This window comes from Hemiscyllium ocellatum, chromosome 3, assembly GCF_020745735.1.
Source record: "Hemiscyllium ocellatum isolate sHemOce1 chromosome 3, sHemOce1.pat.X.cur, whole genome shotgun sequence".
NCBI lineage: Eukaryota > Metazoa > Chordata > Chondrichthyes > Orectolobiformes > Hemiscylliidae > Hemiscyllium > Hemiscyllium ocellatum.
The window spans coordinates 145,620,261-145,646,923 of record NC_083403.1 but is presented as its reverse complement, the minus strand read 5'-3'; the positions used below and the strand labels follow the sequence as shown (position 1 = coordinate 145,646,923).

At 41.1% G+C, this 26,663-nt stretch overlaps 1 protein-coding gene across 1 annotated transcript in view; it reads left to right on the top strand.

The window, feature by feature from the left end:
* The window catches only part of LOC132835039 (trifunctional enzyme subunit alpha, mitochondrial-like), a 126,188-nt gene that overhangs the window by 75,327 nt on the left and 24,198 nt on the right, over positions 1-26,663 (top strand). Inside the window, exons 10-15 of the mRNA XM_060854301.1 lie at positions 47-103; positions 1,499-1,608; positions 10,831-10,965; positions 11,299-11,470; positions 14,868-14,954; positions 17,824-17,964. Coding sequence (XP_060710284.1) covers positions 47-103; positions 1,499-1,608; positions 10,831-10,965; positions 11,299-11,470; positions 14,868-14,954; positions 17,824-17,964 — 702 coding nt within the window. The remainder of the gene's footprint in view (positions 1-46; positions 104-1,498; positions 1,609-10,830; positions 10,966-11,298; positions 11,471-14,867; positions 14,955-17,823; positions 17,965-26,663) is intronic.

Sequence of the window (26,663 nt, the reverse complement as noted above, 5' to 3'; positions counted from 1 at the left end):
GATTATGAAATTCAAATCAGTCATTTAACATATCACTTTATTTAAGGTTGTGAAAACTGGATTAGAGCAGGGATCGAATGCCGGTTATCTAGTTGAGTCACAGGTAAGATAAAAATGTATTGCACATATAAAATCATGGGATTCAGGAAAAGTTATTGAGTGATTAGAACCAAGTTATTCCAAGAAGATCACTGTGGTTCATAGAACATGGAACATTACAGTGCAGCACAGGCCCTTTGGCCCTCGATGTTGTACCAACCTAATGTATTCTACACTATTTCACTTTCATCCATATGTCTATCCAATGACCATTTAAATGCCCTTAAAGTTGGTGAGTCTATTACTGTTTCAGGCAGTGCATTCCACGCCCCTACTACTCTCTGACTAAAGAAACTACCTCTGACATCTGTCCTATATCTATCACCCCTCAATTTAAAGCTATGTCCCTTTGTGCTAGCCATTACTATCCAAGGAAAAAGGCTCTTACTGTCCAACCTATTTAACCCTCTGATTATTTTATGTCTCAATTAAGTCATCCCTCAATCATCATCTCTCTTATGAAACAGTCTCCAGGCCCTCATCCATTCCTCATAAGACTTTCCCTCCATACCAGGCAACATCCTAGTAAATTTCCTCTGAACCCTTTCCAAAGCTTCTACATCCTCTTTATAATGCAGTGTCCAGAACTGTACACAGTACTCCAAATGTGGCCATACCAGAGTTTTGTACAGCTGCAGCATGACTTCATGGTTCAATCTATCTACAAATAAAAGCTCACTCACAGTATCCCTTCTTAACAACCCTAAAATTCACACTGCAAATGTGCTGTAGAAATGGAATGAAAATTGAAGTAGATTTAAAAACCAGTGCTAGGATACTCCATGTCAATATGTCTGTCCCTGACCAAAACTTGTATCTGCAACTTCTGTCAGTAAGGCTTTGCTAAGATTCTCATATTATTCCTCCATTCTTACTCAGTATTTTGCAATATAGCCATGTGTCAAATGTTGCATCTGTTTCCGGAATGGGTATTTTATAATGAATATGACATAATACAAATTCATGAGTTATTTTGTTTCATAGATTTAACACCTTGCAATAAATCAGTGACTGCAGCAAATGTGCTGCAAGTGAACTATACCTTGTAACAAGAGACAGTTTATCTGGAACATCTCTTTTTGACTCATTGCGACTACCTTAGTTGCAGTATTATAGAAACTTGATACCTATAGTTGCAGGTAATTAGTGGAATAAAATAGGCCTTTATCATGTAGAAGGCAATGTCACCATACTCCAGCGTTGGTGAAAACCTGAGTGGCACCATGCCTCAGGCAAGGGGCAAGTTTGAGAAGGCCAGACTGATGTGGTATGATTATCGTGTGAGAGGTTATCATATGTATTGTTGAAGTTGTTAATAACCTGCAACAGAAATTCTTAATATTGCTGTTAGTATTTTTATTTATCGGGACCCTGGGAATGTGTTTCATATTTTGTCTAGAAATTTGGAGAACTGGCGATGACAAATGAATCAAAAGCACTAACTGGCCTTTATCATGGTCAAGTGGCGTGCAAGAAGAACAAATTTGGAAAACCGCAGAAGGAAACTGAGTATGTATATTTCTTAAATTACATGAATATCTAGTGTTCTATTCTTCTAATCTTTTCAGGAACGTTCATACCTGGGCAATTTTTGCATTGGAGGGTAGATGCTAATGGTTTAGATAATCAGAAAATGAGATCATGGGCTTCATTTGAAGGAGAAACAGGTCCTGTGGATAAAGGGAATCAGTGGTATGCCTCAGGGGTCAGTGTTGGGCCTACAAATGTTGGCAATTTACAAAGATGGTTTGGAGTTTGGGGACCAAGTGTAGTGAGTCAAAGTTTGCAGATGACAAGAAGATGAGTAAATGACGAAGTGTGTAGAGGACACAAAGTCTGTGGAGTGGTATAGATGGGTTGACCATAGAACATAGAACAATACAGCGCAGAACAGGCCCTTCTGCCCTCGATGTTGTGCAAACCTGTGAACTATTCTCAGCTCGTCCCCCTACACAATCCCAAAACCATCCACGTGCTTATCTAAGGATTGTTTAAATCTCCCTAATGTGGCTGAGTTGACTACATTAGCAGGTAGGGCATTCCACACCCTTACCACTCTCTGTGTAAAGAACCTACCTTTGACATCTGTCTTAAACCTTTCACCCCATAATTTGTAGTTATGCCTTCTTGTACAAGCTGAATGAGTGGGCAAAGGTCTGGCAGATGGAGTATGATATTGGTAACTGCGAGGTCATCCATGTGGGTTGGATTAACAGAAACATAGGCTATTATTAAATGCTGGGAAAATTGCAGCATGCTACTGTGTAGAGGACCTGCAGTGCATGTGCAACAATTGCAAAAGGTTGATTTGCAGGTGCAGCAGGTAATTAAGGCAAATGGAATATCGGTTTTCATTGCTAGAGGGATGGAGTTTAAAACGGAGATTATGCTGCAGCTGTACAAGGTACTGATTAAGGCTGCATCTGGAGTACTGTATGCAGTTGTGGTCTCCTTACTTAAGAAAGGATGGACTGGCTCTGGAGGGGATGCAGGCGAAGTTCACTCAATTGATTCCAAAGTTGAGGGGTTTGGCTTATGCAATTGACTAGACTGGTAGTATGCTCATTGGATTTTAGAAGAAAGTGAGGGTTATCTTACAGAAATATATACAATATGAAGGGAAGAGGTAAGAGAGAAGCAGAGAGGTTGTTTCTACTGGCAGGTGAAACTAGAACTATGAGGTAGATATTTGAACAGAAAGGAATTAAGAGTTATGGTGAGCGGGTGGGTAAGTGGAGTTGAGTCTATGAGAAGATCTGCGATGATTTTATTGAATGGTGGATCAGGCTCAAGAGGCCAGGTGGCCTACTCCTCTTATTTCTTATGTTTATATATATATAAAATGTGTGTATAAATTGCCCGATTGGCAGGATTTGATATGTGGAATCCTATACTATTCGTGTGGGACTTAGTTGTTAACTGAAATCGTTAGAAAGTTTAAATGGGGTTATCAAAGGCATGGTAGCTAAATTCGCAGAAGGATATAGATGGGTTGAGTGAGTAGATAACAATCTGCCAGGTTGAGCATAATGTAGGAAATATAAAGTTACTTGCTTTGACAGGACAAATGAAGGAAGGGTACTACCTAATTTGAGAATGATTGTGAAGTTTGTAGGTGTAATGGGATTTAGATGTTTTCATGTATGAGTCACTAAAGGTTAGCTTGTAGTTATTGGATGTAATCAAGAAGGCTAGTGGTTTGAGAAGTTGGGCTTGTTTCCATTGTAGTTTAGAAGAGTGAGGAGCGACTTAATGAGCAGAAACTTGCAAAAGATCATGGAATTGGTGTCTTGAACTGGGGGCCACTGTTTTAAAAATTAGTGGTTGTTCTTTTAGGCCATAGGTGAGGAGAATTTTATTTTCTTTTGTGGTTTGTGAGACTTTGGAATTCTCTGCCTTAGAAAATTGTGAAACCAGGGTCTTTAAATATTGATGAGGCAACAGTAAATAGTTTTTTTTTGTTAGCAGGCGAATCAAAGATTACTGGGAATATGGAATTTGAAACACAAACTGTTGAGACACTAGCTTATTGAATAGGAAAACAGGCTTGAGGGCTGAATAGTCTATTTCTTATTTCATATGTTCCTATGACATGTGCAAACTACCATAGTTTGTTTGCTTACTCAGAGTTGGTACATTGGTATCAAAAATGAGGGAAAATGAAGGATGAATCCCTTAAGCAATTGGGGCTAAATTTTGAGTTAACTGAATGTTGTATGTTACTCAAGTCTAGATGCTATTTCCATAGTTGAGCTCTGTCTGATTTATATACTGAAATGTCCAATTTTTTTGTTAAGGCACCTTTCTTAGACCTGCTTCTTTTGGATGTAAAACATTTGTTTTTGAACTTGTTGCGTTATACACTTTTTAAAAATTAACTGTATACTTAATATATCTCAACAATTAACAGTAAGCGACTGTGACTAATCATGGATTAAGTTAAAAATCACCAGGTTATATTCCAGCTATTTTATTTGGAAGCACCAGCTTTCGAAGCGCCACTTCTTCAGGTGGTTGGGAAGCAGAACTGTAAGGCGCAGACTTTATAGCAAAAGATTTTAAAAATCATCAAAAACACCAAAATAGAGGAAGACGAAGCAATGATCTCATTTGACGTAACAGCACTGTTCGCCTCCATCAACATTGACCTGGCAAAGGATACATTTACCACACTTTTAGAAGAGACCATCACACACACACCAACCACCATCAATCACATTACCAACGAAAACATCATGAAGCTAGTGAACCTGTGCCTCACCACACTTCACTTTCAACAACATTATCTACAAACAAACCAACGGCACACCCATGGGATCTCTGCTATCAGGATTCATAGCAGAAGCAGTAATGCAAAGATTAGAACAAACAGCCCTACCAACCATCAAGCCAAAAATCTGGGTCTGCTACGTAGATGATACATTTGTCATCACAAAAACGAAACAAGATAGAAGAGACATTTAACATCATCAACAACACCCTCACGGGCATAAAGTTCACCAAGGAGGAAGAAACCGACAACAAACTCGCATTCCTGGACGTCACAGTCGAAAGAAAGGACAACAGAGAACTCCAAACCTGGGTGTACAGAAAACCGACAAACACTGACCAAATACTTAACTACACCAGCAACCATCCCAACAGACACAAACGAAGCTGTAGCAGAACACTATTCCAACGAGCCACCACACATTGCAGCACAGACGAACTACGCAAAACAGAGGAGAACCACCTAAACAATGTATTCAAGAAGAACGGATACTCAAAAAATATAGTGCGCAGATTCCTCAAGAACAAACCACGACAAGCAGACCAAACACAGCCAGAAACCACCTTACCATACATCAAAGAAGTTTCAGAAATGACATGATTTGGAGATGTCGGTGTTGGAGTGGGGTGTACACAGTTAAAAATCACACAACACCAGGTTATAGTCCAACAGGTTTAATTGGAAGCACACTAACTTTCGGAGCGTCACTTGATGAAGGAGCGTTGCTCCGAAAGCTAGTGTGCTTCCAATTAAACCTGTTGGACTATAACCTGGTGTTGTGTGATTTTTAACTCAGAAATGACAGCCAGGCTACTAAGACCCCTCGGAATCCTAATAGCACATAAACCCACCAACACACTCAAACAAAAACTAACAAGCTTAAAAGACCCAGTACATCCCATGGACAAAACAAATGTCATCTACAAAATTCCATGCAAGGACTGCCACAAACACTACATTGGTCAAACAGGAAGAAAGTTAACCACCAGGATACACGAACACCAGCTAGCCAGAAAAAGACACGGTCCTCTCTCCCTTATAGCCCTACAAACGGATGAAAAAAGCCACCATTTCGACTGGGACAACACATCTTACTAATCCAGAATCTGGTTTCCAGCATCTGCAGTCATTGTTTTTACCTCTATCCTGGGACAGGCTAAGCAAAGGCATGCCAGAGAATTCCTCGAGGCCTGGCACTCCAACCACAATGCCATATACAAATACACAGATCTAGATGCCATCTATCAACCCCTCAGAAAACAAACAGGAAATGACATCTCCACAAATCCCAGGAACCTCATCCAGGAGAAAGATATAAATAGAAAGCAGGAGACAACAGCTTCGCTTCACTTGAAGGTCGCCACTGATGATGTTACCTAGGTAACGAAACATCTGGATATCATACTTACAGCTCAGTGAGCAAACCTACACCCTAAACCTTCAACCTGAGCTACAAACGTTCACAAACCTTGCAAAGATTACAGTGTCATGCAACTGAAATGATATATTGAATAAACCCTGGTTAAATCTGTCATCTTCTAGAATGGATTTGCTGGTTTTGGTTCTTGAATGTAAATTCCAGAACTACATATTAAAGTTACATTCTCATGATAACTTAAGGTTTTATAACAAAAGGTGACACTTCAGGTTGCTGGTGTAGTTAATGCCTTATAGATGTGAGGTTAGTCTGTCAGTAACCCAAACTTGAGTCACATTGGTTCTATTTCAAAAGTGGAATTTACAAAATATTACATGCCTACATTGACTGCCTGCAGGTTCTGCAGTTTTTGAGCAAAACAGAACATATCTGCAAATAAAATTCAGCAAATACAAATTAACTCCATTAATTTGTGTGCGCGTATGCAGGAGAGAGAGAGAGAGACACTGTGTGCGCGTGTGCTTGAGTGCATGTGAGAGAGTGTATATTACATGTGTGCATGATTGACAAAGTGAATGTGTGTGTGTGTATATGTGTGTGAGAGAGAGAGTGTATAGTGTAGTGGGGTCATCTGTAGTGTGACATGAGCCCCAGGTCTTGGTTGTGGCCACCCTCATGGGCACCAAACCTGGCTATCGGTCTCTGCTCGGCCACCTTGCATTGTTTCCTGTCCCAAAGCCCAACTCTTTTACTACAAATTCTGTGTCTTATGGTCCTGCTTCACAACCAGCTGATGAAGAAACAGTGCTCAGAAAACTAGTGCTTCCAAATGCATCTGTTGAACTATAACTTCGTGTTGTGTGATTTTTAACTTTGTCCATCCCAGTCCAACACCGGCTCCTCTAAAACATAATAATGGATTATTCACTTTTAATTCAGACCAGGAGTGTCACGACCTCTAGATCTGTCCATGAGCTACAGTTTAAGAGCTTGTGTCAACCCCTTTTAATTAGCAATGATTTGAGTTAAAGCAGATGAGCAGTCAATCTTGTATTTAAAGGGCTAGTTTATTCCAAATTATTACTGAAGGTTCTTTTGGGGTTGAAGAGAGCAAGTCATATATACCAAGAATAAAACCAGCACAAACAAGACACCAAAGAATGTTTGTAAGAAAAACATTGCTGAATCAAAGAGATTATTACAGTACTTGAAGTCAGATCCAGCAACTGTGTTGGCCTCTAGTTGAATTGTTAATACACTCTTAACCAGTGAACAAAAGAACAGCAGATTTTATAAGGGAGAAGGTTTTTTATTCCACATTACCTGACTTTGTTTCAGCAGAATAGTGTTTGCTTTCCTCATACCTCTTCTCATTGTGCTCCCAAAGTCAAAATATTCTGCTCTACCGGTGGTTCTCAAACCCACCTTCTCTGAGTCCTGCAAAGTGGCTCTTCTTAGCCAGTCTTTTATATATAACTCCTGCAATAAACTCAATTTTGAGGAACCAAGAGTTCCACAAAACAAACAGTCCATTATCCGGAGTCTCAAGTTTTTCTTGCATTCTGCTGTTCTCTGCAGGTTGAATTCACACATCTCCATGGTCTATTTGTAAGCTGATATTTCAGTAGTGTTTACAAGTTTTGGCATGTCTCTCGAAATAATTTTGAAACTTGCGGCTATATACTCAAGTAATTCACAGTTGCCAGTATTTGTTTTGGTTGCTTGGCACTGAATCAGATTAGTTTATAATAACAAAAATCTATGATGTGACAACTCCGTAGTTTGCGATGAGGAAAGATCAATTTTATTTCTTGTGCAAAATGATCCAGCGGAATTTAGCTACTATCTTTGATCTCTAAAATGCCTTTTGGATATAAACAAAGATCCAGATTTTACAACAAACAGCCATTCAGTATTATTTGTGCTTATTGATTCATTTATTCACGGAGGTTCAGTCCCTGTAAAGGGCTTCTGGACTTTGTGTTTAAAACAGTTTCCTGTCAGAGCAAACTCATGTTTCAATGTCTTCTGTTGGGAATATTGAAATTTCATCAATAAAGCAAACAGAAGTATGTCTTCTTCAACAATCAGATTGGAACCATGAAGAATCTGAACCAAGTGTCAATTAAGTATATTTAATTCCATGTCAATTCATGTGCAGGAAGCCAACTAGAGAAGAGAAAAAAAATAGTTCCAAGAAGGGGAGGGGCAGAAAGGACAAACAAAAAAGCAAAAAAATTTCTTAATTAAAAAAATTCTATCAATAATTAAAAACTAAAAGAATGCTACTTCATATGAGGTTAGAAATAGGAAAGGTGAGGTCACCCTGTTAGGTGTTTTCTACAGGCCTCCTAATAGTCCTAGAGAAGTAGAGGATAATATTGCGAGGATGATTCAGGAAAAGAGTGAAGGCAGCAGGGTGGTTGTTATGGGTGACTTTAACTTCCCAGATATTGACTGGGAGAGCTATAGCTCGAGTTCATTAGATGGGTCGGTGTTTGTCCAATGTGTGCAGGAGGGTTTCCTGACACAATATGTAGACAGGCCAACAAGAGGTGAGGCTATACTGGATTTGGTTCTAGGTAATGAACCAGGCCAGGTGTTAGACTTGGAGGTAGGTGAGCACTTCGGGGACAGTGACCACAACTCGGTGACTTTTACTTTAGTGATGGAGAGGGATAAGTGTGCGCCGCAGGGCAAGAGTTATAGCTGGGGGTAGGGAAATTATGATGCAGTGAGGCATGACTTAGGATGTGTGGATTGGAAAAACAGGCTTCAAGAGAAGAACACTAATGAGATGTGGGGATTGTTCAAGGAGCAGCTACTACGTGTCCTCGATAAGTATGTACCAGTCAGGCATGGTGTAAAGGGCCTTGTGAGGCAGCCGTGGTTTAGTAAGGAATTGGAATCCCTTGTGAAAGGGAAGAAGGCGGCATATGTAAAGATGAGGCGTGAAGGTTCAGTTGGCGCGATAGAGAGTTATAAGGTAGCCAGGAAGGATCTAAAGAGAGAGCTAAGAGAAGCGAGAAGGGGACATGAAAAGTCTTTAGCTGGTAGGATTAGGGAAAACCCAAAGGCTTTCTATAGGTATGTCAGGAATAAAAGGATGACTAGGGTAGGTATTGGTCCAGTCAAGGATAGTAGTGGGAAGTTGTGTGTGGAGGCGGAGGAGATTGGAGAGACACTAAATCAATACTTTTCATCAGTATTCACTCAGGAACAGGACACTGTTGCTGATGTGAATATGGAGTCACAAATGATTAGAATGGATGGCCTGGAAATATGCAGGGAAGAGGTTCTGGGAATATTGGAGAGGATGAAAATAGATAAGTCTCCTGGGCCTGATGGCATTTACCCTAGGATCCTATGGGAAGCTAGGGAGGAGATAGCAGAGCCATTGGCCTGGATTTTTATGTCGTCATTGTCAACGGGAATAGTACCAGAGGACTGGAGGATAGCGAATGTGGTCCCCTTGTTCAAGAAAGGGAGTAGGGATAGCCCTAGTAACTATAGGCCAGTGAGTCTGACTTCAGTGGTGGGCAAAGTCTTAGAGAGAATGGTAAGGGATAAGATTTATGAACATCTAGATAGGAATAACGTGATCAAGGATAGCCAGCATGGTTTTGTGAAGGGCAGGTCGTGCCTCACAAACATTATTGAGTTCTTTGAGAAGGTGACTAAGGAAGTGGACGAGGGTAAAGCAGTAGATGTTGTGTATATGGATTTTAGTAAGGCGTTCGATAAGGTTCCCCATGGTAGGCTAATGCTAAAACTACGGAGGTATGGCATTGAGGATACATTAGAGGTTTGGATTAGGAATTGGCTAGCTGGAAGGAGACAGAGGGTAGTAGTTGATGGACTATGTTCATCTTGGAGTGCAGTTACTAGCGGTGTACCACAAGGATCTATTTTGGGACCATTGCTTTTTGTTATCTTTATAAATGATCTAGAGGAAGGGCTTGAAAGCTGGGTAAGCAAGTTCGCGGATGACACAAAAGTCGGTGGAGTTGTGGATAGTGAGGAAGGAAGTGGTAGGTTACAGCGGGATATAGATAAGTTGCAGAGCTGGGCAGAAATGTGGCAAATGGAATTCAATGTAGCTAAGTGTGAAGTCATTCACTTTGGTAGGAGTAACAAGAAGATGGATTACTGGGCTAATGGTAGGCTACTTGATAGTGTGGATGAGCAGAGGGATCTTGGTGTCCATGTACACAGATCTCTGAAAGTTGCCACCCAGGTAAATAGTGCTGTGAGGAAGGCATATGGTGTACTGGGCTTTATTGGTGGAGGAATTGAGTTCCGGAGTCCTGAGGTCATGTTGCAACTGTATAAGACTCTGGTGCGGCCTCATCTGGAGTATTGTGTGCAGTTTTGGTCGCCATACTATAGGAAGGATGTGGAGGCATTGGAACGAGTGCAGAGGAGGTTTACCAGGATGTTGCCTGGAATGGTAGGAAAATCTTATGAGGAAAGGCTGAGGCACTTGGGGCTGTTCTCATTGGAGAAGAGAAGGTTTAGGGGAGATTTGATAGAGGTGTATAAGATGATTAGGGGTTTAGATAGGGTCGACACTGAGAACCTTTTACCGCTAATGGAGTCAGGTGTTACTAGGGGACACAGCTTTAAATTAAGGGGTGGTAGGTACAGGACAGATGTTAGGGGTAGGTTCTTTACACAGCGGGTTGTGAGTTCATGGAATGCCCTGCCAGTAGCAGTGGTGAACTCTCCTTCTTTATGGTCATTTAAGCGGGCATTGGATAGGCATTTGGAAGTTATTGGGCTAGTGTAGGTTAGGTAGGATTCGGTCGGCGCAACATCGAGGGCCGAAGGGCCTGTACTGCGCTGTATCTTTCTATGTTCTATGTTCTATATTTGTACAGTTACTACTGGCAGAGAGGTTTCATAGTAATTGAAAATTTGATCCCGGTACCTAAACAGGAAGCTTTTAATGAGTACTGCAGACTCACTCTATTCCATTTGTTTCGATGCCTAGAAGCTAAAGAAATACCAGATCCGTTTTTATTTACAATTTCATTGACTTGTTAATGGATTAATTGACCTATTGCAATTTTGTTTTCCTCAGGACAGTTGCCATTTTGGGTGCTGGTCTAATGGGTGCTGGTATAGCACAAGTCACAATAGACAAAGGTATTTTAACTGTCTTAAAAGATACGACAATGGAAGGCCTTGATAGAGGTCAACAACAAATCTATAAAGGGTATGTAATCTATTGATTATGATACCCTGTAATTCGTGGTTTTGGTAAATATCTTTGAATTCAGATGATGTAAATCTTGCTGTTGCATGTACTAATAGTTTTATTTGTCATGCTGATTTGAATGATCAGTTCAATAAATAGGAATGTTTTACAGGAACATTTTCTTGTTTTTCTATAACCCTGTCATATTGAATTGTAGAATCACAGCATATTTTTAGCTTTTTTGATGCAGAACTGCAGCAGTTCTCCAGTGCTTAATGTAACATGGGTTATATTGTTGTTTACTTTGACTTATCGTTTTGCTCTAATCATGTCCTTGTGGAATCCTAACAGATTGAATGATAAAGTAAAGAGAAAGAATTTAACATCATTTGAGCGCGATAGACTGTTATCAAACTTGATTGGTCAGTTAGACTACAAAGGATTTGAGAAAGCCGACATAGTAATTGAAGCAGTTTTTGAAGATATGAAAATCAAGCATACTGTACTGAAGGAAGTTGAAGCTGTAAGTACTTTTTTAAAAAAATCAAACTATATTAAATCTTATGTATTTTGCAATAATTATTAGTTGAAATTGAGCAAGACTTTTCTAGATTTGGATTCTGACATTTTGAACTTTGACCTATTAGGCTGATGTTTAAATTTCATTTCTTACAATACTATAGCTTTAAGAGATGTGTTTTGTCATTTCTTTTGAAGAGAGGTTTTGAGACAAAGATGACAAGTTGTGCCTTCCAAGACGATAAAGTAAACAGTTTGTGAGGCCCTGATTTTTTTTTAGGAAGAACAATAGAAGCAACATGTGTGGGTAGAGTCAGGCTCCCACCGAACCAGAGTTTTAGTTGTTAGGGTTTTGAAGTTTGTTGTGGAAGCTGCTACACATGGCAAAAAGTTTGAATTCTCTTTCCCTGCCAGAATTTTATCTTGGTGTTCTTTTCCCCTGGATTTGGAATGAGCACATAAGAACATTTATTTTACTGATTTTGCTTTTATCAAAGGTGTGTTTATGCAATATTACTATATTGGAACAGTTGCTTCTTAGTGGTTAAATAATCTATTATTCTTCTAAGTTCTTCAGTAGAGTTCAAGTTAGACCAATTCTTCTTTCTTTTTGTTTGCATTTTAACTGGGTGTAAGAATAAAATGTATTTCATTTAAAACCAAGTAGCATGACTATTCAAATTACATCTGGAACACAGTAGCTATATTTGCCTTTAAGTAAAGGCTGCCTCCTTCATTTATTTGAAGGGGTTTGGTCTGGTCTGTAACAAATTGGGGGCTGTTGACAGAATCAAAATCTTTAATTCCAGGTTGGATTGAGGATTATTGGATTCTGGATTAGTGGTGCTGGAAGAGCACAAAGCAGTTCAGGCAACATCCAAGGAGCAGCAAAATCGACGTTTCGGGCAAAAGCCTTTATTCCTGATGAAGGGCTTTTGCCCGAAACGTCGATTTTCCTGCTCCTTGGATGTTGCCTGAACTGCTTTGTGCTCTTCCAGCACCACTAATCCAGAATCTGGTTTCCAGCATCTGCAGTCATTGTTTTTACATTGAGGATTATTGGACTCAAAAGTGGTATGTTGTATTCAGTTGGTTTCGGGAGGGAGAATGGCCTAGCAATATTATTGCTGGACTGTTAGTCGAGGGAGCCAGATAATATTTAAATCTACCATGACAGATAGTCTAATTTGAGTTCAAGGGAAAAACAAATCTGAAATTGAGTCTAATGATGACCATGAACCTATTGTTGATTATTGGCAAAGCCCATCTGGTTCACAAATGTCCTTTAGGGAAGGAAACTGTTATCCTTACCTGGTCTGGCCTAAATGTAACTCCAGACCCACAGCAATGTGGTTGATTCTTAACTGCCCTCTGGGCAATTAGGGATGGGCAATATATGCTGGCCGAGCTAGTGATACCCTTTTCCCCAAAAGATAAGGGTTTAAGGGCATCACTTACATTTTCCAGGAATGCAGTCAAAAGCGTTGGAAATTGCTAAAATTGAATTGAAAATGCAGTAGGTTCAATTAGAGGCAATGGAATGAGAAAAAGAAAAAGAAAGAATAGCCCTTTGTAAATATTTTTCTTTAATGGGGAGGGCCTGGGTGTGATACTGCTGCTACGGCTTTAAGAGGTGTATTTTATCTTTTGTTTGAAGAGAGGTTTTAAGATAGAGGCACAGAGTTGTCTCTCCTAAGCCTTTTACATAAACAGCTTGTGAAGCCCTTGGTTTTTTTTAAGTTAAAACAATAGAAACAGCATGAGTGGGTTGAGTCAGGCTCCCAGAAAGATGGTTTTAGTTTAACTTCCAATTGTTGGGGTTATGAAGTTGGTTGTGGAAACTGCTACACATCTGTCTGCCAGAGGGAAAATGCTTGAGTATTCTGTCTCTGCTAGAATTTTCTCTTGGTGTTGTTTTCTGCTGGACTCGAGAAACCTCACATGTGAGACTATTTGTTTTACTGAGTTTGCATTTGCCGAAATGTACTTATAGGATGTTACTGTACTGGAACAGTTGTTGAGTCGTTAAATAATCTGTTATTCTGTAGAATTAAAGTTAAACCAATTAGCTTTTTTGTTTGTATTTTCACTGGGTGTAAGAATAAAATGTATTTGCTAAAAGGTTGAATAGCATTACCAATCAAATTACTTCTGGAACACAGCACCTTACACTTGGCTGTAAATAAGACGAAAGTTGGACTTCAGGCAACCTCCTTTGATATAATTGTCCCAAAACATACTAGACTAAAACCTGGTATGAAATTGCACAGCATGTCTTGCTATTAAGAAACCAGTTCCACAGCTCGCAGTCAAGTGTCCACATCAAATATCTATTATGCAGCAAAGTTGCTGAGGCAATTTTGCCATCCACTTAATTTGACTCGAATGCTCCAATCAATAAAACCTGCCAGCAAATGTTGGTGTCCCCAAACCAAAAAGTAGAAAATGTATTGCTGCCTTGTAGCAGCTTTCCACCTGGCAGTTTAAGTTCCTGTTATTTTGTTATATGATAATCGGTTCTAAGTAATTTAACGAGGTAGAAACAAAGACTGCAGATGCTGGAAACCAGATTCTGGATTAGTGGTGCTGGAAGAGCACAGCAGTTCAGGCAGCATCCAAGGAGCAACAAAATCGATGTTTCAGGCAAAAGCCCTTCATCAGGAATAAAGGCAGTGAGCCTGAAGCGTGGAGAGATAAGCTAGAGGAGGGTGGGGGTGGGGAGAAAGTAGCATAGAGTACAATGGGTGAAGAGCTTCAGGGCAGAGGAAATGACCTGGGAGTTGCAGTGGGAGAGGGACTCCCAGAGATTCTTGTAGAGAGAGGAGGAAAACTTCTTCAAGGCAGGCATCCTTGCAAGAGGTTTCGCAGTAGGGTTAAAATCAACGAGGTAAAAACAATGACTGCAGATGCTGGAAACCATTTCCTCTGCCCTGAAGCTCTTCACCCATTGTACTCTATGCTACTTTCTCCCCACCCCCACCCTCCTCTAGCTTATCTCTCCACACGCAGGCACACTGCCTTTAATCCTGATGAAGGGCTTTTCCCCGAAACGTCGATTTTGCTGCTCCTTGAATGCTGCCTGAACTACTGTGCTCTTCCAGCACCACTAATCCAGAATCTAAGTAATTTAACTTAATCGCACTTGATATTGAGAAGTAGATTTTTATAAATAAATGTCTGTTTTATGTTGCCTTCTCCAATTTTTCTTCCTCATTTGTGAATCATTAACATGCTCCGTGAAGTTGGCGAGAACTCTTAACATGTTTATCTATAAACACTTAATCATGTTCAGATGAATTTGATTGTAGATCATACAGATTTTTAAATACAGGATTTGTTGATTACTGACACCTTATTTTGTTTGTTTTAACTTGAAGTCCTGTATTATATTTTTCTGATAGGTGGTAGCTCCTCATTGTATATTTGCAAGTAACACATCAGCTCTGCCAATTTCTGAAATTGCTGCTGTCAGTAAAAGACCAGAGAAGGTATGTTGTGAATACTTGAATGTTTGTTCACTAATATTTTATGAAATATTTAAGCACTAAAAGTTCAAGACAGCAAGAAAATGCAAAATGTAAGCCAACGTTTGCAAATTATGGTTCCTTATTGAGAGAAATTGAAATTTAGCAATCTTTGAAATGGGCTTTGTAATAAGTTAATCCATTAAATATATTTAGAATACCAGTGAATATTTTTTGTGCAATTGTTTCAGATTTTTAAAGAGTTTGTCTTAGAAAGTTAAAATTGGGCAAAGGAGATAATAAGTTGCATTTGAAAACATGCTGAATTATATTGCAGTAGTATCTATTTTGAGATAATGACTTAAAGTGCATATCCTACACCAGAACTGCTTCACAATGGATCTGTATGATCAGAGTATCTTGCCCTGATTTATGATCCAGTACCTTCAAATTCCCTTAAGTACCTGAGTAATTATCTCTCCTTGGAGTTTAGAAGCCTATATACTTCCCAATTTCCAAAATGCTAATGGATTTTCTTAATGTAAGTAGAATTTACTGTTGCCTAGATAAAAGCTCGGAACTAGTTTGCTCAGTTGGCTAGATGTGGATAGTATGTGGATCATGTTAATTCAACTGCTTGGGTATTTTATGCCCATTCTACCAAAATAGACCCTGGGCCCGCCTCCTTTCTTTACTTATTGTAAAAATCATAGCTGTTTTCTTGGTCCAGCAAATGATCTCGCCTTTGAACAGAAATTGAAGAACAAGCTAAACATTGCGACAATTGGTTCTGCCCTGACTTGTTCATGTTGCCATTTGCTATTCTTGCAAATAGTTTATTTGCCTTGTCTACTCCCATATCTATTCAACCGCTTTTCCTTTTTTCAAAAGTCCGGTCTTGTTTAGAATGTTGACACTGTCTCAACCAATAGCCTTAGAAATGAATTCCACAGCTTCAACCCTGTGAAGAAATTACTCTAGCCATCTAGACTAAATCTGAAGCACTTTGTATCTGTAACCTTTCTTTCTTGTTGCCTAATTTCATAGTAACAGTTTAGTTTATCAGCCTCCTTTTTATTGAAAGAATTCTGTTGGATAGTAAATATGAACATGATGAACAGCACTTGTATCAATAGGAATGAGTCATCATGGTTTTATTAATTAGACCATAAGACATAGCACAAATTAGGCCATTCAGTCCATCAGGTTTGCTGCACCATTCAGTTATGGTTGATAAGTTTCACATTGTATTCTTCCACCTTCTTCCCATAACCCTCGATCCCGCTGACAATCAAGAACCTATCTATCTCAGTCTTAAATATACTCAGTGACATGGCCTCCACAGCCTTCTGTGGCAGTGAATTCTATAGTTTTACCACTATCTGGCTGAAGAGGTTTCTCCTTACTTCCATTCTAAAAGGTCTTCCCTTTACTGTAAGGCTGTGCCTTCAAGCCCTTGTCTGTCCTACCATTGGCAACATCTTCCCAGCATCCACTCTGTCCAGGCCATTCAGTATTCTGTAATTTTCAATTAGATCCTTCATCTTTCTAAGCTCCATCAAGTATAGACCCAAAATCCTCAAACATTCCTCATGCGTTAAGCTTTTCCTTCCTGGGATGTTCTCTGTGAACCTCCTCTGAATGCGGTCCAGGGCTAGTACATCCTTCCTGAGATATGGGACCCTAAACTGCGCACAGTGCTCCAAATGTGGCCTGACTGGAACCTTATAGAACCTCAGAAGTGCATCCCTGTTTTTGTATTCAAGTCCTCTCAAAATAAATGCCATAATTGCATTTGCCCTTTCTAACTACTGACTCAACCTGCAAGTTTACCTTGAGAGAATCCTGGACCAGAACTCCCAAGTGTCTTTGCACTTCAGACTTGTGAATTTTCTCCCCATTTAGAAAATAGCACATGCCTCTATTCTTCCTACCAAGGTGCATGACTTCACACAATGTATTCCATCTACCACTTCTTTGGCCACTCTCCTAACCTGTCCAAGTCCTTCTGCTACCTCCCTGCCTCCTTAATGCTACCTGTCCCTCTACCTATTTTTGAATTGTCTGCAGACATAGCCAGAATGCCCTCAGTTCCTTCATCTAGATGGTTAATGTATGAAGTGAAAAGTTGTGATTCCAACATTGAGCAATTAATAATAACAAAGTTCTGTATGTTAGACAACTTGGAATTTCAATGTCCATGGCATAATTTACATATCTCTTGAATGGCTTGAGAATTAGTTTGCAACCTAATCAAACACATGTGATGGGTTCAAGTTCTAGTAAACCTTCCATTCTGGGGTCACCCAGGACATTACTTGCCCCGCTAAAGAATTTCTGTAGAATTTTGAGGAATTACTCATAAAACCATGCTGACTACTCTTAATGATGCCAGTATGTTCAGATTATTCATTATTATTATCAAGCAAAACACCTTCCAACATTTATACATCATGGCTATTAAGTGAACTGAAAATTTGTTGCTGAAAAAGCGCAGCAGGTCAGGCAGCATCCAGGGAACAGGAGATTCGACGTTTCGGGCATAAGCCCTTCTTCAGGAAATTCCTGAAGAAGGGCTTATGCCCAAAACGTCGAATCTCCTGGTCCTTGGATGCTGCCTGACCTGCTGCACTTTTTCAGCAACACATTTTCAGCTCTGATCTCCAGCATCTGCAGACCTCACTTTCTCCTATTAAGTGAACTGCCCTGGAATGATCAACTTTGTGTCCCCATATTTCAGAATATTGGAAATACATTGACAACAACTCGATGATATTTATAAACCTGAAAAATATTAGCTGATGGAATCTCTATCATACTTGGGGATAAATGTGGTTTTTGATCTTATTGCTAAGAACTCATGAATATGTTTCCATTATCATTTGGTTTCTAGGTAATTGGAATGCACTATTTCTCACCTGTAGACAGGATGCAGTTACTGGAAATTATCACCACAGATAAAACCTCCAAGGATACAACTGCAACTGCTGTAGCACTTGGCCTTAAGCAGGGAAAAGTCATAATTGTAGTCAAGGTAATTTACTTGTAACACTTTTATATTTCACTTGAGCTACATTTTCAAAATCGATTTCTGTGCCTAAAATCTGATTGAAGATTTGTAGCTCGGGTATCTGTTGTTGTGGTTCTGCTCGCCGAGCTGGAAGTTTTTTTTTTCTGTGCCTTTAAGCAATAGCCTATTGTCAACTATGTAAAGATAAAATTATTCATATGTGGCTAAATCTGTCAAGTTGCAATTGTTATTTTAACCACAAATTAGCTAAAAAGGCTCTTTTTAAAGTTATGATACTGGGATTTTATACAATATTAAATCCATTTTGTAAATTTTTTTTCCCACTACACTATTGCACTTTCATCTAATATCATAGTAGTTTCTGTCATCACTTCATTTTAACGTGTGTATAGCCTTTTAAATATTTATCAACCATGTTATGATAGTTGAGCATCTGCTGTTTTAACTTTACAGATACTGGACAAAGTTAATGAGCGACTTGTTGATAGGTGGTGAGGGAAAGAAGCTGGCTTTATAACATTAGATTAGGAAAAAAGTTTATTCTACTCTGAATCCATGGATAAAGTTCCACATCTTTTCTGTAAATCGTTCTTTACTTATACCATGATTTACAAGAAAGATACCTGGACTTCAGTGATTTAAGTTCTGAAAAGAAAGTTTACAAATTAGGCCTGTTTTCTCTGAAGTTTAGAAAGCTAAAAGGTAGTCTAATCAAAGTCTTCAAGATTGTAACAGGAATAGACAGGATAGATAAACATGAACTATTTCTGCTAGTTGAGGATTGTAGAACCAGGGGGCATAGTCTGAGAATTACGGCCAGATCGTTCAAGAGAGATGGTAGGAAGCACTTCTTATACGGGGAGGAAGTGAGGACTGCAGATGCTGGAGATCAGAGCTTAAAAATGTGTTGCTGGAAAAGCGCAGCAGGTCAGGCACCATCAAAGGGCATAAGCCCTTCTTCAGGAATTGGGATTCCTGAAGAAGGGCTTATGCCCGAAACGTCAATTCTCCTGTTCCTTTGATGCTGATTGACCTGCTGCGCTTTCCAACAACACATTTCTAAGCACTTATATACACAAAGGGTGGGGATGTTTGAAACACTCTCCCACAAACAGCAGTGGATACATGATCAGTAGTTAATTTTAAGCTTGAGATAGACATATTTTACAGCTTTTCCACTGTTGCCAAGGTCGGGCCATTTAAAATTGGTTAAGAATTTTTAAAAAATATATAGCTTAAAGACAGTCCATCAATCCTGACCCCGCTCATCAGTGAAGCCTATGCCACATTTCCTCTTCCTCTGCCCAGCTGCCATCTATATGGACCAAACAGGACTGAAGCCACCACTCTTCAGGTGCCATCTTTTGCCACTGGGCTGTGGGGAGGCCCCTGGGGAGCATTGTTGAACAGAGAGACCATGGGGTTCAGGTACATAATTCCTTGAAGGTGGTGTCAGAGATAGATAAGGTGGTGAAGAAGGCATTTTGCATGCTTGCCTTCATTGATCAAAGCATTAAGTATAGGAGTTGGGACATCATGTTGTGGCTGCACAGGAGATTGAGATCACTTTTGGAGTATTGCATACAATTCTAATTGCCCTGCTACAGGAATGATATTATTTAATTGAAAAATGTACAGAAAACATTTAAGGATGTTACTGGGTTTGGAGGCTTTGAGTAATCATGAGAGGCAGGGTAGTCTGGAACTTCTTTTCCCTGGAGTATAGGAGTTTAGTGGTGACCTTCTCAAGGTTTTTAAAATCATGAGTGGCATGGATAAAGTGAATAGCAAAGGTCTTTTCCCTCGGGTAGGGGAGTTCAAAACTAGCGGACATAGATTTAAGATGAGAGGTGAAAGATTTAAAAAGGAACCTGGAGGGGCAAATGTTTCACGCAGAGGATGATGTACATATAGAATAAGCTGCCAGAGGAAGTGTTTTTTTTAAATTCAGTCACGGGATAAGGGCATCACTGGCCAAGCCAGTGCTTATTGCTCATACCTAATTGCCCAGAGGGCAGTTAAGAATTAACCACATTGTTGTGGGTCTGGAGTCGCATGTAGGCCAGACCAGGTAAGGATGGCAGATTCCTTCTCTAAAGGGCATAAGTGAACCAGATGTTTTTTTTCTAACAATTGACAATGAATTCATGGTCATCATTAGACTCTTTAGTTCAGATTTTACTGAGTTCAAATTACAACGTCTGCCGTGGCAGGATACGAACCCAGAACATTACTTGGGTCTCTGGATTAACAGTCCAGTGATAATACCGCTCGGCCATTGCCTCCCCTTATGCAGATACAATTACAATGTTAAAAAGACATTTGGACAGGTACATGAATAGGGAAGGTTAAGAGGGATGTGGGCCAATGAGACTAGTTTAGTTTGAGAAAACCTGGTCGACATGGATGGACCAAGGGGTCAGTTTCCGTACTATATGACTGTATGTAAAACTTGAATCTCGGTTTCCATTTGTACAATCCTTGCTTCAGGGCGAAAGAAATTTTGCCTTAGACTTAATGTGAATCTGATATGATAGTAACTGAGTCTCGGAGTGAAGGATTTCCAATCAAATGTCTGATCGCAATTTGTATTTGCATTGTTATTCACTCTTTAATTACACCTTTATAGATTTTCAAAATAGTGGAGCATTGTTATGTCTTAGTCTTGCAATACTGAACAGTTTTCTGTCATGTACATTTATAGTGTTAGTATGCATAACTTTTGACAAGTGCTATGGGGCTGATTACTTTGATATGTTTTGACTAGTGCTTTGGATTGGATTGGCAAAATAATTGTAGAGTGCTGCAGATTCCTAATGAAGAGTAATTCCTGTTAATTTCTAACCTGTAGTACGGTTTAGTGTGTTAGTCTACTTTAAATCTTGTCATCAGCAAGTCATTCTATAAGGTTCCCCACAGTAAGCTATTATACAAAATGCGGAGGAATGGGATTGTGGGAGACATAGCAGTTTGGATCAGTAATTGGCTTGCTGAAAGAAAACAGAGGGTTGTAGTTGATGGAACATGTTCATCTTGGTGTCCAGTTACTAGCAGTGTGCCACAAGGGTCGGTGTTGGGTCCACTGCTGTTCGTCAATTTTATAAATTACCTGGATGGGGGCTTAGAAGGGTGGGTTAGTAAATTTGTGACCGACACTAAGGTCAGTGGAGTTGTGGATAGTGACGAAGGAAGTAGTAGGTTGCAGAGAGACGTAGATAGGATGCAGAGCTGGGTTGAGAGGTGGCAAATGGAGTTTAATGTGGACAAGTGTGAGGTGATACACTTTGGACGGAATAATTGGAATGCAAAGTACTGGGCTAATGGTAAGATTCTTGGGAGTGCAGATGAGCAGAGAGATCTCGGTGTCCATGTACACAGATCCCTGAACGTTGTCACCCAGATTGACAGGGTTGTTAAGAAGGCGTTCAGTGTTTTGGCCTTTATTAAAAGGGAGATTGAGTTCCGGAACCAAGACGTTATGCCGCAGCTGTACAAAGCTCTGGTACGGCCACACTTGGAGTATTGTGTACAGTTCTGGTCACTGCATTATAAGAAGGATGTGGAAGCTTTGGAAAGGGTGTAAAGGAGATTTACTAGGATGTTGCCTGTTATGGAAGGAATGTCTTACGAGGAAAGGCTGAGGGCGTTGAGGCTGTTCTCGTTAGAGAGAAGAAGGTTGAGAGTTGACTTAATAGAGACATATCAGACAACAGAGGGTTAGATAGGGTGGACAGAGAGAGCCTTTTTTCCAAGTATAGGGACGGCAAACACGAGGGGACATGATTTTAAAGTGACGGGAGATAGGTATAAGACAGATGTCAGAGGTAGTTTCTTTACTCAGAGTAGTAAGGATATGGCATGCGTTGCCTGCACGGTAGTAGATTTGCCAAGTTTGTGCGTTTGTCGTCATTGGACAGGCATATGGACGTACATTGAATAATGTAGGTGGAATGGGCTTCAGATTAGTATGGGGTAAAAACAATGACTGCAGATGCTGGAAACCAGATTCTGGATTAGTAGTGCTAGAAGAGCAGCGAAATCGACGTTTCGGGCAAAAGCCCTTCATCAGGAATAACTAATCAGATTAGTATGACAGGGCGACGCAACATTGAGGGCCGAAGGGCCTGTACTGTGCTGTACTGTTCTATGTTCCATCTAATCAATTTAGGTGCATCCAGAAACACAGTTACATTGGCTCTGTTAAACATGTGGCTGGCAAACAAATGAAAACAATGTAATCGCAGAAATCTGTAATTTAACACGCTGAAAAGTTGATTCGAAACAATCTGGAGAGCAGTTTTTAGCTTTAAGTAACCAAACATGAAAAGTATGATCTCTTCAACTTTGTGACAGTAATTGAAACTTAAGCCAAAATGAACAGTTGTTGTATGTAATCTGTTTAGGAATATACAGAAAGATAAAATGCAGGTGCAGACCTTAGATATGATCATGGCTGATCAAGTAATTGCAGTATCTTATTTCTGCTTGCTGTCCTTACCCATTGATCCCTTTAGCCAGAAGGACCATGCACAGCTCCCTTTTGAATATATCTAATGAACTGGCCCCAAAAGCTTCCTGTGGGAGAGAATTCCACAGGTTCATCACACTGAAGAAATTCTTCCTCACCTCAGTATTGAACGGCTTACCCTTTACCCTTTGACTATGAACTCTAGTTCAGGACTTCTCCAACATCAGGAATAGTCTTTCCACATCAGGATTTTAGATCCTGCTATGAAATTCCTTCCCCCAGCTCCCGATCATTAATTCGTCAAAATTTCAGTGAATACAGGCCCAGTTGATCCAGTCATTCCTCATATGTCAGTCCTGCCACCCCGGGAATCAGTCTGTTGAACCTTTGCTGGACTCCCTCAATAGTAAGAATGTCCTTCTTCAGACTAGATATGGCCTCACCAAAGCTCTGTATAACAGCAGCAAGACATCCTTACTCTGATGCACAAATCCATTCGCTTAAAGGCCATCATGTCATTAGCTTTCCTCACTGCCTGCTGCACTAGCATGTCAACCTTCAGCAACTGTTTCACCATGACACCAAGGTCTCGTTGTACCTCAACTCTTCCTAAACTGCTTCCATTCTGATAATAATTTGCCTTCCTATTTTCATGACCAAAGTGAATAATCTCACATTTATCTACATTATCTTGTATTTGCCCACTCAGCCAGTCTGTCCAAGTCACCCTGCGGTCTCTTAGCATCCTCCTCACAGCACACACTGCAACCCAGCTTAGTGTTCTATGCAAAACTGGAGATATGGCATTCATTTCTTCCATCCAAATCATTAATGTATATTGTGAACAGCTGGAGTCCCAGCACTGAGCCTGTGGTACCCCTCTTGTCAAGGCCTGCAACTCTGTACAGGACCCATTTATTCAAAATCTCTGCTTCCTGTCTGCCAACCATTTCTCTATCTATGTCAATGCATTGCCTTCCATACCATGAGGTTTAAATTTGCTTACTATTCTCTCATGTGGAAATATGTCAAAAGTTTTTTTGAACATCCAGATATACAACATCTACTGATTCACCCTTGTCCACTCAACTGGTCAGATTCTCAAAAAATTCCAAAAGATTTATGAAGCATGATTTCCCTTTAGTGAGTTCATGCTGTCTAGGACATTGACCGCCTCAACCTGTCCACCCCTCTCACCCACTCCAACCTCTTACCCTCACAACGTGCAGCCCTCCGCTCCAACCCCAATCTCACTATCAAACCGGCAGACAAGGGAGGCGCGGTGGTAGTTTGGCGCACTGATCTTTACATTGCTGAGGCTAAACGCCAGATCACGGACACCACCTTCTACTACCCCCTTGACCATGACTTCACCTCCCACCACCAAACCATCATCTCCCAGACCATCCATAACCTCATCACCTCAGGGATCTCCCATCCACCGCCTCCAACCTCAGTCCCACAACCCCGTACCGCCCGTTTCTACCTCCTGCCCAAAATCCACAAACCTGACTGCCTGGCCGACCCATTGTCTCAGCCTGCTCCTGCCCCACCGAACTCATCTCTGCATACCTCGACACGGTCCTGTCCCCCTTAGTCCAAGAACTCCCACCTATGTTCGGGACACCACCCACACCCTCCACCTCCTCCATGATTTTCGGTTCCCCAGCCCCCAATGCCTTATCTTCACCATGGACATCCAGTCCCTATACACCTCCATCCCCCATCGCGAAGGCCTCAAAGCCCTCCGCTTCTTCCTTTCCCGCCGAACCAACCAGTACCCTTCCACTGACACCCTCCTTCAACTGACTGAACTGGCCCTCATTCTGAACAACTTCTCTTTCCAATCCTCCCACTTCCTCCAAACCAAAGGAGTAGCAATGGGCATCCGCATGGGCCCCAGCTATGCCTCCATCCTCATTGGATATGTGGAACAGTCCATCTTCCGCAGCTACACTGACACCACCCCCCACCTTTTTCCTCTGTTACATCGATGACTATATCGGCGCTACCTCATGCTCCCACGAGGAGGTTGAACAGTTCATCCACTTTACTAACACCTTCCACCCCAATGTCAAATTTACCTGGACCATCTCAGACTCCTCCTCCCCCTTCCTAGACCTCTCAATTTCTATCTCAGGCGACCAACTCAACACGGACAATTATTATAAACTGACCGACTCCCACAGCTACCTAGCTTACACCTCCTCCCACCCTGCCCCTGTAAAAACGCCATCCCATTTTCCCAATTCCTTCGCCTCCGCCGCATCTGCTCCCAGGAGGACCAATTCCAATACCGAACAACCCAGATGGCCTCCTTCTTCAATGACCGCAATTTCCACTCCGACGTGGTTGATGATGCCCTCCACCACATCTTCTCCACTTCCCGCTCCTCCGCCCTTGAACCCCGCCACTCCAATCGCCACCAGGACAGAACCCCACTGTCCTCACCTACCACCCCACCAACCTCCAGATACATCGGATCATGCTTCATCATTTCTGCCGCCTCCAAACAGACCTCACCGCCAAGGATATATTTCCCTCCCTTCCCCTCCCCTATCTGCGTTCCGGAAAGACCACTCCCTCCACGACTCCCTCGTCAGGTCCACACCCCCCACCAACCCAACCTCCACCTCCGGCACCTTTCCCCTGCAACCGCAAGAAATGCAAAACTTGCACCCACACCTCCCCCCTCACTTCCCTCCAAGGGACCCTTCCATATCCGTCACCAATTCACCTGCACCTCCACGCACATCATTTACTGCATCCGCTGCACCCGATGTGGCCTCCTCTACATTGGAGAAACAGGCTGCCCACTTGCGGAACGTTTTAGAGAATACCTCTGGGACACCCGCACCAACCAACCCAACCGCCCTGTGGCTGAACACTTTAACTCCCCCTCCCACTCCGCCAAGGACATGCAGGTCCTTGGCCGCCTCCATCGCCAGACCATGGCAACATGACGCCTGGAGGAAGAGCGCCTCATCTTCCGCCTAGGAACCCTCCAACCACAAGGGATGAATGCAGATTTCTCCAGCTTCCTCATTTCCCCTCCCCCCATCTTATCTCAGTCTCAACCCTCGGACTCGGCACCACCTTATTGACCTGCAATCTTCTTCCCGACCTCTCCGTCCCCCCCCACGCCCTCTCCGGCCTATCACCCTCACCTTAACCTCCTTCCACCTATCGCATTCCCAATACCCCTCCCCCAAGTCCCTCCTCCCTACCTTTTATCTTAGCCTGCTTGGCACACCCTCCTCATTCCTGAAGAAGGGCTTGTGCCCGAAACATCGATTCTCCTGGTCCTTGGATGCTGCCTGACCTGCTGCGCTTTTCTAGCAACACATTTTTCAGCTCTGATCTCCAGCATCTGCAGTCCTCACTTTCTCCTAGGACTGATTCTGTCACTGCTTTCCAAATGTTCAGTTATTTCCTTCTCAATAATTGACTCCAGCATTTTCCTCACCGCTGTCAGGCTAACCCGATCTATAATTCCCCATTTTCTCGCTTCCTCCTTTTTTAAAGAATGCCATATCTAATAGCATTTTCCCTTGTGTATTTAGTTTTTTTTGTGTAAAGTTGCTGAAAACAGGAGCTACTAATGTATGATGAAGGAAATGAGGCATCTGGGACATGATTTGAAGTATCCTATCAGATTGGAAATGATTGTGAAATGAGCAACACAAGGAATTGGAGGGAAGTGTAAATTAGAATAAGTAAATGGAATGCCAAGTTATTTATAAAAAGATAAAGATAGAAAAAGATGAAGAAAAAAAAAATCAGATTTTATTTTCCAATATCCAATAAGTAATTGCTTAAGGAATGAGACTCAGTCCTTGTTCAGTTAATATTTGGGACCAGTGAGGTTAGTTGGCAGTATTTAGCATTTGGTATATCACTTGGAAAAATTTCTCACAACTAATTCAAGTTTACTGAAACATTTGACTCCATAACAGACAATTTGCATCACTTCAGTCCAGAACTTTCTCTGGCAAATTTAGTCTAGGTCTATTGTATAACAATAGCAACTATTTGTTTCATTTTAAACTGTGCATTTTTTAGGAAATTAGTGGTAGAGCTGCCCATCACGGACAGTAGCGTTTCAAAATCTGGTTTTAACCACATAGCTGCCTTGCCTAAAGTTATGACTTGGGGATGCGGTGTTGGACTGGGGTGGACAAAGTTAAAAATCACGCAACACCAGGTTATAGTCCAACAGTTTATTTTGAAGAAC